The following is a 15,561-nucleotide window of genomic DNA, read 5'->3' on the forward strand; positions in this document are numbered from 1 at the left end:
TGAGCGCTGAAGAATGGATGCTTTGGAACTGTGGTGCTGGAGAAGACTCTTGAGAGTCCCTTGGACTGCCAGGAGAAACAAACCAGTCCATCCTAAAGGAAATCAGTCCTGAATATTCATTGGAAGGACTGATGCTGAAGCTGAAACTCCAACACTTTGGCCACCCGACGTGAAGAACTGATGCATTTGAAAAGACCCTGATGCTGGGAAAGATTGAAAGTGGAAGAAGAAGGGGACGATAGAGGATTAGATGGTTGGATGGCATCACTAACTCAATGGATGTGAGTTTGAGGAAGCTCTGGGAGTTGGCGATGGACAGGGAAGCCTGGCGTGCTGCAGTCTGTGGGGCTGCAAAGAGCTGGACATAACTGAGTGACTGGACTGAACTGAACTAGTGAAACAGAAGTCACCATATAAGCTAAACAGTGTTTAATCCATTTATTTTTCACACTCAAATCATCCCAGCATAATTTGCTTGCTTAAAAATTCCACAGATTCACAAAATGTTAGAGTTAAAAGGAAACATGAAGATCTACTTTGCTTTTATTTTAGAGGTGAGAAAACCAAATTACTTGCTTAATATAATTACTGTTGTTGATTCAGAAAGACAGACATTAGGTATCAATAAAATGGCATGCTAGTCATTCATATACATGCTTACCATGCCTATTACAAAATGACTGCTTTTTGGGTTATATATATATATATATTTATTAATCCTTGCCTAGAGAAACTCTGGAAAATACTACATATAATAGCATTTTCTTCTTTCATTCTCCTTACATTTAAAAAATAGTGAGTATACAATTTTATAAAGTTGAGGTTAAATACATAATATTTTATATTGTTTCATCATTTAATTTTATACCACATTTTAAAAATCTCATTCAAAGATTTAATAAAACCATCTTTATTAAGACTACACAACATTCTTTAATTTGACTCTGCCATACTTGATGCAACCATCATTCTCCTATCACGGCACTGTGGTTACAAATAACCATGTACATAAACCTCTGTATTTCTAATTATTTCCTTAGAAGAAAAACCTAGACATAAGATTACTGGGCTTCCCTTGTGGCTCAGTAAAGAATCCATCTGCAATGCAAAAGACCTGGGTTCTATCTCTGGGTCAGGAAGATCCCCTGGAAAAGGGAATGGCTACCCACTCCAGTATTCTTGCCTGGAGAACAGCCCTGGGCTACAGTCCATGGGATTGCAAAGAGTCGGACACAACTGACTGACTAACACTTTCACAAGATTACTCTGTCAACCAGGATGCATATTTTGATGATTCTATACACAGATGCCCAAAGTGCCACCCAGAATGATGGTTTAGACGACATCAGTGGAGAAGTATGTAACACCTGTTTCACTGCATCCCTCATTCATTTTCTGGATAAATCCCAGGGAAGATTCATCCAATAAGGATTATACCACGTTTCTCACAACTTTCACCTGTCTTGTTGGACATTCATAACATGGAAACCTGTTTAAAAATCACCTGGTCCTAGAACATTTTTCATATCAGTACAGAGTAGTCTTTTATGGGTGGGGGGGCCCGCACTGCAAGATTTTAAAATATTCAATTTTCCAGGAATAACTACCAGAAAAACCATTCAATATTTTGGAAAATCATGTTACACCACAACTCATGGCATTTGGGTTGCTAATACAATCATACAGTTTATCGGTTTGCATTTACAGTTGCCGGCATCATTTCACTACTTCACTACATTTCTAATGTAGTTATAGTCAAACATTTACGGTCTAACATAGTTATAGTCAATCATTGTACTATTTATTAGAAAGTACTTTTTTCTTTCTATTGACTTGAGGTAACATGTTGATTTTTAAATTAAGGATGTACTCATCCATGAATTTTATTTTGGGATTCAAGAGACCCTTGCATTTGTTGAGGTCCCATACCATTATTGGAGCTTTTAATTTTTGAGGACTAGTCTTTGAGTATTTCCTTGATGTCTTTAGTCTATTTCTGTCTAAATTTGTACACCTAATGAGAAAACTTACACTTTGGTTGATTCAGCTTTCTAAAGCACTGTTTCAAGGGCTGAACGTGAGATCAGGAGCCATGATATTCTGCATCAGAATGCTCAATTTATTTCCATAGGTTCTACTTTTCAAGGCTCTACTTTTCTCTTTGTTTAAAGTTCTGTTGGTTTCTTTATTGGCTTGTTGCTGGTGAATTTCTGATTGCCATTCTTGTTATGCTCACTTGTTTGACCATTTTGTTAGCTTTTGAGGATGAAGGTTGTGATCCTGCTTCACCTGGGAGTTCTTTTTATTGGGCATACTCTTTCGAGAGAGTGCTTTTCTTTTCCTTTGAAGAGACCATCTCAATAAATATTTTCTTTAGTATAAAAAGATGAGTCCTTCAATTACTTTGTGATAAGTGAAAATTTACTACAAGCTTTTCTAATCTCAATTGCATTCTTCTTACAGCTAATAAAGTGTGAGTCTACTCAGGGTCCATTATCACGTATTATACCACTTTCAAAAATATTAGCTAATATTTACTGAGTGATGACAATGTGCCAGTCACTGTTCTAAGAGCTTCACATTTATTAGCTCATTAATCTGCAAGAACCTGTGAAGTAGATATTATCTTCATAGGAAACTTAGGTGCAGAGAAGCTACCTCCCAATTTGCCCAAGGTCACAAAGCTAGTAAGTGGCAAAGCAGGGGTTTTCATTTTGGTCATCTGATATCAAACCCAAGTTATTCATCTATCACCTTATTGCCTTCCAAGTTTTTAGGGTCCTCCCTTCACCTCAAAAACTTACTGTGCTTCACTATAGATTTTTTGATGACCAGTTTCTCTCTACAAATGCTTAATAAATATTTATTACTTAAATGAAATAATTACCCACTTTCCCGTCCTCTCTTCTAATGTGCCTTGACCTTTTACAGTAAGAAGGACAAACTAAAGTCCCAAATACCGCTTTACTCATTTCTGAGTGATAAAGAGATAATCATGTTCTACAAGCTGAAAAACAACATGATACGCTTAAGAGTTTTCGCCTGTATTTTCTGAATTGACCAACGCTAAAGGGAAATGCATGGAGCTCTTTTGAGTGTTTCATTGCACAGCCCTGATATCACATTTGTTGGTAGCACTGTACAAGAATCAGGTACTGCTCTCTCTTATCTCTGGCAGAAGCAGTTCTATGTTTCCTGGCAGCTCAAATCACCAGTCGTGTTCCCTGCTCGCCCTGGCAACCACTGGTTCAGCAGATCTGCTCAAGCTACCTGTGTGCCCACCAGAACTTGCTGTGCCACTGCTTCGTTTGTCAGATTGCCAACGACAGAGTAATAGGAGGAAGCATACCAACAGATTGTACATCTCAGGCAGCATGCCTGACTTAGAGTGAAAGGTTAGCGTATAACATGCCAACACAGAAAAAGTTACTGTACTTTCAGATATTGTGACAGGCTGATGGCTTTGGCATTATTTTGAGATAGGTAAGCCTCTTGCCTCGTTGCCAAGTCAGTCCCCACAAATAATATTAAAGAATTTTCTTAGAAACATTAAGGCATGTATGTATATAATGCAAATAGATAGAAACACAATGTAAAAAGAAATACTATCTTGAGTGTTTAAACAGAAACAAGAAGTTTTAGTAGCCTATGATAAAGGAATAGTGTGGTAGACATAGAATCATGATGAGAATGGGAGTCTCTTCATGTAGAAAACAATTCTTCAGGACAGAATCTATGTATATAAACTAATTCAATGTGGCAAAGAACTTTTCGTAAGTTAGATACATAACAATACCAGAGAAAAATGTACACATGGTAAGTAAGTGTGGATAACAAGGAGAAATTGAGACAACGGTTTGGATAAAGCTAATTTAAAAATATATTTACAAAATTAAAAGGTTAAATCTGAAATAGATTTGTTAAGAGGAAGAACTGTTTGAGGCTAAGAATCTAATTATTTCTATTTTAATAAAAAAAGATGCAATGGCATAATTTGAAAACTGAGCTAATATATTTTGAAAATTACTTACGCTAATGACTGATGAAGTAGCTGACAAGTTTAAACCTTCAAGATCAGCTATCAGGCTTGGAGAAAGAGCTGGGGTGGGAAGTGCAACTGGAGTGGACACCGGGTTGACTGTAAGCAAAGGGCCAAATTAGCACATGTGCATGAAAATTTAATTCATATTACTAAAAGCAACATTTTTATTTTGCTGGTAAATCTAATTAAATTACTTTGATTAATAAGTCTATGACAATTCTATTTAACATCTTGATTTAGTCAAGCTATTATCAAGTCATGGCAGTTATTAGTCTTAGCTTTCAAAACATAATGACAAATCCTATAACAAAATAAGAATATAAATACCTTGAGTAATACTTTTTGAAAATTTTAATCTCCCAACATTATCACTAACATTAATCACCCAGTAGCTTAACTAAAAGCAAAAGGTAAAGAAACATTTTTTCAGACTAATGTAAAGGATAACAATAGCTCTCAAGAGAGTTTTCCAGTTGGGTTATAAGCCTTAAAAGAGTGTTTATTAAGTCTTTTCTCTATTTTATTCTCCACTGTAATAATTATAAGGGGCCCAGACTACCTAATTCACTTCTAATTATACTTTGTCAGCAAAAGCTATGAGCTAGATAAAAATATTTGATTCCATTAATAAAAGAAATTTGAAAAACTTTTGTAAACACAAATTTGATCACATCATTGTCATGCTGAAAACTCTTCAAAGATTTACGATTGTCTACAAAAATAAAGTCCAACTCCTTAATTAAATGTGCAAAGTCTTCTATGATCTAGCTCTGCACTGTCTAATAGAACTTTCTGAGATGATGGAAATGTTAACTGTAATGGCCAACATGACTGTCATTAGCCAGTATACCAACTGCACTCCTGAAATGTGGCTAGTGTGATCAAAGAACTACATTTTAAAATTTAATTAAATTTAAATAGCTACATGTGGCCAGTGGCCACCATACTGGGCAGGTCTAGCTTAGTTCCAATTTCATCAGTCACTCTTGTGTTTTAGCTCTACCAAATAAGTTTCCAAGATCTTGCCTCACGTCTTTGAACCTTGTATATTCTATCCGCTTTGCCTAAAGGTACTCTCATGCCTCATTCACCCTGCAGTCTGTATCACTGAGATACCACTGAGAGGGAAGGCGCAACTAGACTCACTTAAACACGGTTTGTGTGTGTCTTCTTCCTTCTACAGGTGCACTTGGATACCCATCTACAACTATACTTCTCTCATAATACAAATTTGTATCTTTAAGTGTTTTCATCTCTCCTGGTCTGTGTGAGTGGACTTTGACACATTTTCAGTACTTAGTCATTGTTCAACTGTTTGTTGAATGAAATAAATTCAAATGCGGAAAAAGTTTTAGCTTCCAACAAATTCTCTCTACAATAACACTATAAAGGAAGTCACATTTACTTCATGTGGCATCATTTTTCAAGCATCTTTCTCTCACTTTAGTCTCACAATATCTTGTAAGTTAGGCAGAACAAATATTCATTCATAAAATTATCAATAAGTATTTTTTGAACAATGGAGCAAGAGAGAGACAAAGAAGTTCAAGATATGGTCCCTGTCTTCAAGAAACTTAAAACCCAACTGAGGAAAAAAGATACATGCTTGAAGACAAAAAAAAAGTAACAATACGGTCCATAAATGATATTGCCAAAAGAAGAAAAGTTTCAAAAAGAAAATCTGAAAATCTCAACATGCCCAAGAGAAAAAGCAGCGTGGATGCTGGCTGGGGAGGGAGTGGAGCCCCTAGCTGCTCCCCTGTACTCTTAAAGGAGTGTGCTCTTAGTGAGAAGCACAATATCTCCATGCTTCCTTAGACACACGTCAAAAACCACCAACAATTAGCAAGTGCCATAGGGAATTGTTAAAAAAAAAAAAGGATCAATGGGGACAGGGTGGCAAGAGAAGGCTTGGTGAGTAGGAGGGAATGAAGCCCCGTTTTAAATTAAGGGTAGAATTCAAATTAATAGGAAAGGAAGAAGCTGGTTAGTTACTGAATGAGATGATGTAAACAAGGGCTGAGAGGTGGGAATGTAAAGCTAAGGGGATTGGATTTATCCTATAAATCAAAGAGAACTATTAAAAATCTACCAGAAAGAGGAGTAGTAAGATATATGGTACTGCATAATTAGTCAGAGGCTGTTGTAAGAGACAGACTGAAGAAACGTAAAGAGCACTCAGGTTGGCGCTGAGGAAGAATTTACGATAGTTCAGGCACAATATGATGAGGACTGAAGTAAGATAACGGCATGAATAGGCAGAAGGGGCATTTATATAAAGACAGTGTAAAATGAAGCCTATGGAGATTAAAACTTGCAAGATTATAAAACAAGTGAATGGAAGAACCACTGTAGGACTAGAAATTGGTTCTTCTTTAATTTGAATCAAAATGTGTTGCCTTTCCATGCAACATGTAACTTTTCCAGTGGGCTCTAAGGGCATGTCTGCCCATTTGTTTGTCTATCCATCCAATCCAAAATATTAGGTGACCATGTAAGAAATAAAAAACTGAGCATGAAATAGCCTCTGATTTTAATTATAGCTTGGCTGAAGACAGAGAAGAACAATTCACACCATAGGTAAGCTTGACTTACAGGAAAAAATATAAGCTTTTAATATCATTTCAGAAGACTGAGGTTCTGGCATTAAAGAAATAATTACACATTTGTTTACAGGTCTGGCAAGATGAAGCTGGCACTGAAAGTTAATCCTAAATAGAATTCTGCAGGCAGCTGACTATGGTGAATTAATGAGTAAGAAACAAAACGACTCTATAGTTCTTTTTTTTAAAGGCATACAAATTAAAATGAGATACCATTTCCACCTATCAAACTGGCAAAGGCAATTTTAAAATACAAAACCAGCACTGGTAAACCACGGTAAAAGGAATCTGGCACTCTCATAATACTACTGGGTATGTTGGTACCAACTCTGTGGAAGGCAATTTTAGAGAGTAGAATTCTTCATAGCTTTTGTCCTGGCAACTCTATTCCTGGGAATTTATCTTAAGGATATAGTCATGGAGACAATGCAATAACATACTTACAAAGATGTATATAGCTTCACTGATTAAGACAGCAAGAAATGGAAACAATAGTTAATTAAAAAATAAGTTTTATTTCCACAATAGTAAACTTAGAGTATAAAGGATAACCTTACAGTCTTAAAAGTTCTTAAGGAATATTTATGGTAAAGAAAGAAATGTGAATGATAAAGAGAGAAAGAGGCAAATAATAAAACAGAATTTCAAATCTCCAATTTGGAGGAAAAAGGATTTGCCTATGAAAAGACGCTGAACTGATCTGTCAGAATGCTAACCCATTTTCTTTTCAAAACTTTCTACAAAACACTTTCTTTACTAAAGTACATTTAATAATTAGACAACTGTTTTTCTGATCAAAGTTATGCTTCAAAATCTCAGTAAAACTTTTAATATACAAAAATTTTTAAATGAATAATTACTGGGTATTAAAAACAAACAGAAATATATCTGAGGTTGAGTTAAATGTAAGTTGGGAAGAAATTTCCCTTAAAAAAAAGACTTAGATTTAAATTCTTAAAACTTAGTATTTAAGAAAATCTTTGTTTCTACATACTTTTAAAAAAGCTTTTAAAAGAAATAATAAAAATTGTATCATTTTATAGGTTTCGCTTTTCTCTTTAGCTGCCAGAAAATCCAGTCAAATATAAGGAGAAAAGGAATGAGTACACTCTAGTACCTTGTAACATTGACTCTTAATTCCTTTTCAAAGGTCTGACTGTTGTTCTTTTACAATTTAAAACTTAAAACTTTACACAAAAATGTAAAAAATTCATTGTCACAGAGAGATACAAAATTAAGTTGTTGTTTTCCCCACCCCCCCCTCTGTCCCTAGTTCATTCTTACATCCCATAGGGGTCGGAGCTAACACTGTTAAGTGTATCTTCTGTAGACTTCCAGAAATATACAATGTATAATCATATTTGTATTTGTCTGCAGGATATAGTTCTTCTTTTACTTCTTTACAGAGGAGTCATAACCTACATGTATTTTTTTGCACTTATAATGTTTCATATATATAATAACATAAACTAGCATATTAAAAAGGTACCTCACTTTTCTTAATGGTTATATCACGTTATTGGTAGACAATTTCATTTATTTTCAGAACTGGGCTGTAAAAATAATGCTGCAGTGAAATTTGTATATACCTTTGCATATTAATTCAACAAATAGTTACTGGGTTCACACTATCTCCCAGGTGTTGTTCTAGGTGCTAAGAATAACAGTGAGCAAGACAGACAATAAACAAGACAAAAAAATATTTAAGATAATTTCAGATAGTGAAAAATGTCATGAAGACCATCAAGAATGATTCAATAAGTATGTAAGAGAAGGCGATCTTTAAGCTGAGATCTGAAAGATAAATAGCAGCTTGCTATCAGAAGATCAGGAAGAAGTGTTCTTAGCAGGGAAACAGTAGAACAAAGGCCCTTGATAGGAAGGAGCCTGGCATATTTCAGAAACGCAGAGGAACAGTACGGATAAGAGGTAGGCAGGAGTCAGAGCACTAAAGGAATATGGACATTAAGTGTAAAATTAAGCCATTAGGTTAAAGAGTCTAAAACAAGGATGGAATAAGAATCTGCTTTTGCTAGTTTATCTACAGGATAAATTCCTAGAAAAGAACTGCTAGGTCAAAAGGTGTGTGGAATTTAATATCTTGACAGATATTGCTCAAATGACCTCAAAAACTGCACTTATATGCCTATGAAAAACATATGTATGGTATCTGCTTCTCCAAACCTTAACAATATTGGATGTTGCTTTAAAAATCTTAGCCAAGAGGTAAGAAGTGATGTAAACTTTAAAATCTCTTTGCCAATAAGTGAGAAATTATTCAAATTTGGTTCCAATTTTATTTTTAGTTTCTCTGTTAAATATTTTTCAGTATTATATATTTTAATTTCTCTACAGTAAGGATTTGCCATGACTATTAGAAATAGGCAAGGTAAACAACATATATAGAACAGGTTCTGTGACAGTATGACATAAATGCGTAACTCACATCTGGCACAGGAAAACTATACTGCAAAATGACAGCAGTTTAGTGTTCAGTAATCTCATTTATTGTTACTCTTCCTCTAGTGCAAAACCTACTGATCCACAAAGTTAGTTCTACTGTCTTTCTCAAAATTCAGGAGACTTTAAAGGAAGGTGAATACACATTTTTGTAAAGGATTCTAACTTCCTAGAAGTGAATTTGGTGAGGAAAGATTTTTTGCAGTTAAAATATTGATAGATATAAATTTTACTGCATTCCAAAAGGTTTGTGCTTATTTCTGTTCACACCCCAAGTGTGGCAAGTAGAAAACAGTGATGTCCTTTACATTTCCAATTACATCCCTAATTCCCTATATCCTTAAGTTAGATATCTTGATCCCCATGGTCAACATTTAACAATGTAGAAGTTGTGAGATATGGATAATTATTCACTAAAACCAAAGAGTTTAAAATGAATTTGATGCATTTTATTTGACAAATTATACTTATTTAGGTGATACAAAACTAACTGATATACAGAACAGATGGGAAAAAATACTAATAGAAATAATTTTTTATATTTTCCAGTCTATTGATATCTATAAATCTTTTGTAATAGATGTTGATTATTTTGAGACATGTAAATGAAAGGTACTATAAAAATGAAAACTACTACTGCTAAGCACAGATAAAAAGATTTAAATTTCAATACTTACAATCATCTAGATCCAGAAGTGAAACATCTTTGGTAAGAGCATTTCTATCTTGCTTTGTTTTTTTTTCTTTCTCCTACAAAATAATAAATATTTTATTTATTGCATATTCTATCTTAAAAATCTATGACATAGTCCTTAACATTTCAAAACAAACATTTTTCCCCCTTTGCTTAGTCTTCCATAAAAAAATCAAGTTAAGTTTCTATATGGTTATGTGAAATGCTTTTTTGAATCAAAATTATTTCAGTTAGCACATGATATTTCTTCTTCACCTTGCAAACTTTTAAAATATCTTTTACTTAGAGATTATAAAGGACCTTCAGAAGGAAACTTAAAAGTAAATAATTATTTTATGTTCTGTCAACTTTTTGCTAACATAAAAATCTAATGTGACTCTTTGATAGAGAGTGTACGAATATTCTCAAAAATAATTTTGATTTGATTTAAGAAAAAGAATTGCTTGATTTAAGAAAAAGACTGATTTAAGAAAAAGATTTAAGAAAAAGAAATGCTTAAACAATACATGCTTAGCTCTGATATTGTCAGTGGGCTTGTGATAGCTCAGCCTTTTTGAGAGGTAGTCTGTAACAGGCATTGTACTAGGAACTTTACATTTCAACACTGGTTTGCATCGGACTTCTTTTGCCAAAGATATTCATTAAAAACCATAAATATTTTCAGGCTCTTGCTCTTTAGGGTTGAAAAGAATTAATTTACTTTCTCTTCTATTTTCCTTTGGAGAGGATAAGTATTTCAATATTTCTATACATAATTAGGGCTTCTCCCACCTCAGATTTGCTTATTTAGTCTATTATATTTTTGAAATGTGGATACCCATAGATTAGATTCCTAAGCCTCAAGGTAGCCACAGTATGCTTAGAGATTCAGAAAAGATGTGTAACTGTGAGAAAAAAAAAAAAAAGGCACAGTACAGAGTAGTAGTATAAACAATTAAAGACCAACAAGGATTAGGATGTTAAACAGATTTATTTGGGTCATGGTTACCTAACTTTATACTTTATTTTTACATTAAAACTTCACAAGTTGAAGGCCAAAACTTAAGCTTTTGACAAAATGTTGTTGTTTACCTATTCAATCATTCATTGATTCATACATATGTATAGAATTTTTAATAGATTCTGTGTTAAGCAATGGAAGTAATACAACCAGGACAGACACAGTCTAGTACCTGCCTTCAGATGACTTATAATCCACCAAAGGAGTTTACATCTTATTACTCATGTAAGTAACTACAAATATTTTTGAAGTAGTCCTTTAGCTATGGAAAGGTATCACTAAAGCAAAAGGTACTTTACTGACATTTAAAGTCTGTATAGTGTTAGACCTCTTATAGCAGTGAACATACATGAACAAGAGCAATATATCACATAACATATCTGGTAACATTTTTAAATGATTTAAATCCTGCTTTTTTTCCCCCCTTCGCCAATACTCAGAAAAATTATTTTCAAGGATCATATAATAATATACATTAAAATACTAGCTAGAAACATCAGCATTGATTTTCTTCAAAATATTTATTTCTGCCACTGAAAACTCCAAATCATCTAGGTGGGTTTTAATTTTCATTCGTTATTTAAAAACAAAACAAGCAATATGTGTCCTCGCCACACCTGAAATAAATAACAATTTCTAGGACTGGAGAAAGAAAAATAAAAGAAATGTTAGTTTTGAAGCTGAAATGTGAAAGTCGCAGGTAACAAAAACACATTCAGAATGAATATGCCATCTCAACAAGAATAACATTCCTGTGAAGAAAGAACATAAAACAAAAAGCTTATCACCATGTGACTTTATCAAAATGCCATGCTGAGCACAATGGGTGTAGCTTCCTATAACCTACAATGGTGCATGACTATCTTTATGGAACTGTAACCTCCCCACCTGAAAAATTAGAAACCTATCAAATCAAGACAAAGTTAAATCTGGAGGCAGGTCTATATACCTTATTTTCTACTTCACAGCTAAGAATGTGTAACAATATCTATTAAACACACATCAGGTCACATATAACACAGGACAGAACTGCATGTGGAATTGGCATAATCTCTTATTAGAAGCCTAAAAGAAAGAGAAAAAAAGGATCTCAGAAGGACAGAATTTCATTGACTTTCTGAGTACAGCAAATAACTGGTGACTGAAATACAACATTAGCAATAGATAACGGTCATTTATACTGAACTGAAAAAGCCTTGCATTCCGAATCAAGGCTGTAAAAAGCATCGTGATGTGTTTGGCATTCCTCTCTTATATTTCATTTCTCATTTAAAAAAATCCATAGTAAGTTCAAAACATTTTCATACTTAAAGGATCTACTTTAAAAAATAAAAATCTGAATTCTAAACAAAGAAGTTAAGAGCCCCATTCCATCAAACATTTCTCCATTTGCAATTCATCTTGGTAATAGAGACAGAACCTGGGTAAATGCATATAAGACTTGAGGCAGGAGATTTTTCTTGCTCAATGCATAATTCATGTGCTCCGCCTGCAAAGTGTGTAAAATGAGAATTTCACACCGCAGCATGAGCCATGGAGCTGCAGAGAAAAGGCAGACGAAATCATATTTTACTGTGTGAATTTTATTTCTTACCCTCCCAATATTTATACAAAACCATCATTGACAAACCAAACACATTGACAGATCACCCACTGTTTCCATTGTGTTAGTACTTGAGAAGAGATCAGGCAGAAAGATAGACAATTTGTTTTTGTATATTTTTTTAAATAGAGGATTAGATTTTTAACAGCTGAGTGACTGTATTAGACTTTTATAAGGACAACAGTAACTGATCTTAAAATCTCACTACAAAAATACCTAGTTATCAATGCATCATCCTCAAATCTCCATTTGTTTCTATGGTATTCGATTATACACCTCAACACATCAACATTTTCAAAATGAAATACAAAGTCACAGGGCTAAGAAACTGATTTCTATTTAACATATTTCATTTCAAATAATAAATAAAAGATCCTGGAAATACTTATTAAGCTCCAAATAATACAAACAAAAAAAATGTAATTATATACCTTGTAAGGATTTAAAAAAATCTATCATGCGTGTTTATCTTCATGCTGATAAAAAAAAAAAAAAAGGAAGCAAAAGATCTAACACAGCATCAAATATGCTTCCTAACAGGAAACCATTATAAAGAGGTTTGAAATTTAAAACTATAAAACAGGATAAATGGTGATGTAAAGTTTGCCAAACCCACACTATGCTTTGGAAGCAACAAAAATTCAACGCTTACTTCTAGCCTCAAAGGACAAGGTATCCACATGAAATATTTTCAGTTAGAATTACCAATCAAAGACAATTTAATGATTCTCTTGCCTTCAAGTCATCTAACAAATCTGATTTTAAAAATCTGAGGCTCACACTTACACTTTGTTTGAAAACAAAATTACACTGCCAGAAAATTGAGGCTTCGATATAAGTCAAAAAGAAGTCTAAACTGTTATACAAATCTTCCCTATTAGATTATACCTACTTCAATAAGAAAGATTGCTTAATGGCATTCACTGTGATTTAAAGATCTCAGTTGAAGTGAAATGCTAATTCTGTTCTGGAGAACTTAAAATATGAACTAAATTGGAAAAGACATAAATTGAAAGAGGCAAGTCTTTGAATTCTCAGAATAAAAACTAATATTCTACAATCTTCAGAGAAGTTATGTAATTGCAACAATCATAAATACTTGAAAAAACACAAGTAAACCTTGTTTCCTAGTCACAGATAGGGCAGAAAACTAATGAGAAGATAGTTCTTTTCACTGTTATCCACAATCTATTCATACCACATTCCATATTTACTTTATACCCAAGAATCTTGCATGTCTCTATATTTACTGACATCTGAACACTAGTCACAAGACACTGACCAGGCCAAAGAGCACAACAAGATTTAATTAGCTTCTTTGCACCTCTCAAAAAGAGACTAACAAAGCTATGTGAGATCTCTATAAATGTGATAAAGACCACCAACAAAAGCATCTTAAACACTGGTAGGATATAGAGATGATATTATTTTTCTTAAAGCTCGTAAACATATTAATCTTAATTTTGATTAAAATATGGAAATGTTCTTTGTATTAAATGCTATTAGGTGCAAATACATTAAATATATCTATTTTCCATTGATAGATTACTATGCTTAATATAAAATAAATGTAATTAAAATACTATTAATAAAGGAAATACATAATATTATTCACAATAAATTAACATTATGACTTAAAATTTTTATTATTTTAATCACAGCTTATTTGAATATTCAGCAGGTGGTGCACAGACATTGAGGATATAATCAAAACTACTAAATCAGAGTTCAGGTGTTAACAGTGGGACGAACAAGGTGATGGCAGAAATAAGTACAGTAAGTGGGAATGCTCTAACTTATTCTGTGTGTGAGTTGCTCAGTCTTGTCTGACTCTTTGTGACCCCATGGACTGTAGCCTGCCAGGCTCCTCTGTCCATGGGATTTTCCAGACAAGAATAGTGGAGTGGGTTGCCATCTCCTAACTTATTGGCTGATAATAAACACACTGAAGTCATGTTCAATGAAGAAAAAAAAAACCCTGGCAACTTAAAAAATATATGTTAAATAAAATTTTTACCATCTGTTCAACACATAATTTTAACTACAAGCAGAATATAACTTAATTATATCAGTAAAACATGGGATAAAGTGATATAAATGTGAATGTCTTCCTGATTTAATGTGGCCTGTATTACTAATTTTTTCTCCACTTTTCTTTGTAAAAAAAAAAAAAAATCTTTCCTAAACACCACATGAAATATGTGAAAGTACTGAAAATACAGAACTATTAAAACTAATTTTGTTACAGGTATTATACAAACTCCAGGAGATAGTAAAGTACAGCGGAGCCTGGTGTGCTACAGGCCATGAGGTCACTAGGAGTTAGACATGACTTAGCAGCTGAACACAAATTATTTCATATAAGGATTGGACTCAAATTAAAATGTTTATTAAATTTAGTTCAGAAAAGAACATCTGCAAATAAAAATATGCTTGCCCATCAAAATAATTGTAACTGAAGAAAAAGATAACTTTCTTTGGTTATGACTGACAATATCTGACTTCAGTGGAGGCCATCTCCCAATCAGAAAGAGAAACAAACCAACATGACACCAGTTTTGAGTTTTATGGCTATGCAGGGGTACGCTGCTGAACGACAAACACTTCAGGAACAGATATAATTTAACAGTAGTTCTCACCTGACTGTCCCTACACCATTCTCACCTGACTGTCCCTACACCATTCTCACCTACTGCCCTACACCATTCTCACCTGACTGTCCCTACACCATTCTCACCTACTGTCCTACACCATTCTCACCTACTGTCCCTACACCATTCTCACCTGACTGTCCCTACACCATTCTCACCTGACTGTCCCTACACCATTCTCACCTGACTGTCCCTACACTATTCTCACCTGACTGTCCCTACACTATTCTCACCTACTGCCCTACACCATTCTCACCTGACTGTCCCTACACCATTCTCACCTACTGCCCTACACCATTCTCACCTGACTGTCCCTACACCATTCTCACCTGACTGTCCCTACACCATTCTCACCTGACTGTCCCTACACCATTCTCACCTGACTGTCCCTACACCATTCTCACCTGACTGTCCCTACACCATTCTCACCTGACTGTCCCTACACCATTCTCACCTGACTGTCCCTACACTATTCTCACCTGACTGTCCCTACACTATTCTCACCTAC

At 34.1% G+C, this 15,561-nt stretch overlaps 1 protein-coding gene across 2 annotated transcripts in view; it reads right to left on the minus strand.

Annotated features, from left to right (window-relative positions):
- Nucleotides 1-15,561, minus strand: part of AP3B1 (adaptor related protein complex 3 subunit beta 1) — a 232,757-nt gene that overhangs the window by 66,138 nt on the left and 151,058 nt on the right. For both annotated transcript variants that reach the window (XM_065940360.1, XM_065940361.1), the window contains 2 exons: nucleotides 9,783-9,855; nucleotides 4,032-4,138 (listed from right to left, as the gene is read on the minus strand). In XM_065940360.1, coding sequence (XP_065796432.1) covers nucleotides 4,032-4,138; nucleotides 9,783-9,855 — 180 coding nt within the window. The remainder of the gene's footprint in view (nucleotides 1-4,031; nucleotides 4,139-9,782; nucleotides 9,856-15,561) is intronic.

Source organism: Muntiacus reevesi, chromosome 7 (genome assembly GCF_963930625.1).
Source record: "Muntiacus reevesi chromosome 7, mMunRee1.1, whole genome shotgun sequence".
Taxonomy (NCBI): domain Eukaryota; kingdom Metazoa; phylum Chordata; class Mammalia; order Artiodactyla; family Cervidae; genus Muntiacus; species Muntiacus reevesi.